This window comes from Ursus maritimus, unplaced genomic scaffold (genome assembly GCF_017311325.1).
Source record: "Ursus maritimus isolate PB19 unplaced genomic scaffold, ASM1731132v1 scaffold_1697, whole genome shotgun sequence".
NCBI classification, from domain to species: domain Eukaryota; kingdom Metazoa; phylum Chordata; class Mammalia; order Carnivora; family Ursidae; genus Ursus; species Ursus maritimus.
In genome coordinates, this window is record NW_024424116.1 from 1 (window position 1) to 1,794 (window position 1,794).

Sequence of the window (1,794 nt, forward strand, 5' to 3'; positions counted from 1 at the left end):
CAGCCATTGAGCCCTTCACTGATGCAGGACTTTGATGTGATTCCCTTCTGTTGCCAACTCACAGTGCTGCACTAAACATCCTACTTGCCCTAATATCCTGAGCCCTCTCACCTAAGAAAACGTCTCTGTGTTCTCATCTGAAGAATGGAATATGTTGTCAGAAATCACAGGATCAACGCCATTCACGCAGGGAGGTGCTATCAATACTCAGCTAACAATCTGATCTGAGATACTAACATATTCAGATATCACCTACTTCAATTCCTTGTGCGGATGCCAAGAAGCTTTTTCCTTTTTCCTTAAAGAAGTATCGATCGATTGGTGGATAGATGATTTGAGAGAGAGGCAGGGCTCGAGAGTGGGGAGAAGCAGAGGGAGAGACAGAATCCTCAAGCAGACTCTGCCCTAAGGACGGAGCCCGACGAGGAGCTCGATCTCAGGACATCGAGATCATGACCTGAGCCGAAACCAGGAGTCTTACGATTAACCCAACGAACCACCTGGGCACCTTATTCTTTTTTCTACCGTAGGCCCTCTTGTTCCCCCTCTTGCCATAAGTCACCGAGATCTTGGGGTTTGGTCTGCGCTCCAACTCCCAACCCTCCTGGTGGCTACAGTGCTGACTGCATGTCTCCTCTGTTTCACTTCAGGGTAAAAACGGCTCAACCATGAAGACGAATGAGCCCTGCGTGCTCTGGACCAACCGGGCTGACCTGCTGAAGAAGCGAGTAGAACACCTGGTGCCCGCCTTCCTAGGCAGAGACTTCAGCTACATCTCCACATTCCTGGGCACATACAGGGCATTTGCCACCACCCAAGAGGTGCTGGACCTCCTGTTTACAAGGTGAACACCCTGCCCCTAGCAGTCCAGTGGGATTTGGCCACCTAGTGGTTGTGAGTCTTGGGAATGTCACCAAACTTGTCCGAGCCTCAGTTTGCTCCTCTGACTGGGGCAGAGTTATTATAGGGACTCAGTGGTGTCCTTTAGGGAAAGTACACTTGGGTGCCTGGGCCTGCGGAAAGGTCTGCTAGAGGGGCTGTGGTTGTGCTCATTTATCATTGTCCCGCTCCTCGTGATGAAGCCTCTGCCTCATCCCTCACTATCACCGAGGTCTTGAGCTGAGCTGTTTTGCCATTTGAAAGGGAGATTTGAGACTCCACCTGGGGTCTGTGTCCTGGGTGAAACCAGAGCAGGGATCCCTGGGGGTGAGCAGGGGGCCCAGACCCACTCAGATATTTGTGGTGGGGCTGGTTGGGCCCCTTTCATTCATCAAGCATTCAGGAAGCCCCACTCAGTGCAGGCGCTTTCTCTAGGAGCTGACTGTGATCCCTGCATGGAGCAGACAGCACCCCAGGGCTCCAGACTAGTCGGGGGTCAGACAGTGACACTAGACATGTTTAGAGGTAGCAGCCACAGGACACTGCATGTGATGCCCCCCCCCCCCCCGGCCTCCTCTAGATATGGGTGCGTTCTCTCTGACTGTGATGATCTCGGCGGAGCCCAGAAGCAGTGTAACACGTGAGTGAGAGCTTTGGCTAATACAGGAGGGCCTTCCCTCTCCATGAGGGCAGCGAGGGGACCGTAAGTTGGAGGGCCTTCTGGACCCCCATCCCACACACCTGCGATTCCTGTTTTAGGGTAAAGGTCTGAAGGCTTCTTCTGGAAAAAGGGAAGGGGTCCTGGGCAGCTGTGGGAGGGGCGTAGGCACCGTGGGAGAGCAGAGGGGGCTGGAGGACCGCTTCAGCCCCTAAGAGAGTCATTCCCCATCCCCGCCCCCTCCCAGCCCTGTCTCT

At 54.2% G+C, this 1,794-nt stretch overlaps 1 protein-coding gene across 1 annotated transcript; it reads left to right on the forward strand.

Annotated features, from left to right (window-relative positions):
* Positions 1-424: 424 nt before the first annotated feature.
* Positions 425-1,692, forward strand: LOC103679855 (ral guanine nucleotide dissociation stimulator-like). The gene is made up of 2 exons (XM_008709386.2): positions 425-844; positions 1,460-1,692. Exons 1-2 carry the CDS (start codon positions 669-671, stop codon positions 1,521-1,523), a joined length of 240 nt encoding a protein of 79 aa, XP_008707608.1. The 5' UTR covers positions 425-668; the 3' UTR covers positions 1,524-1,692.
* The last annotated feature ends 102 nt before the right edge of the window (positions 1,693-1,794 follow it).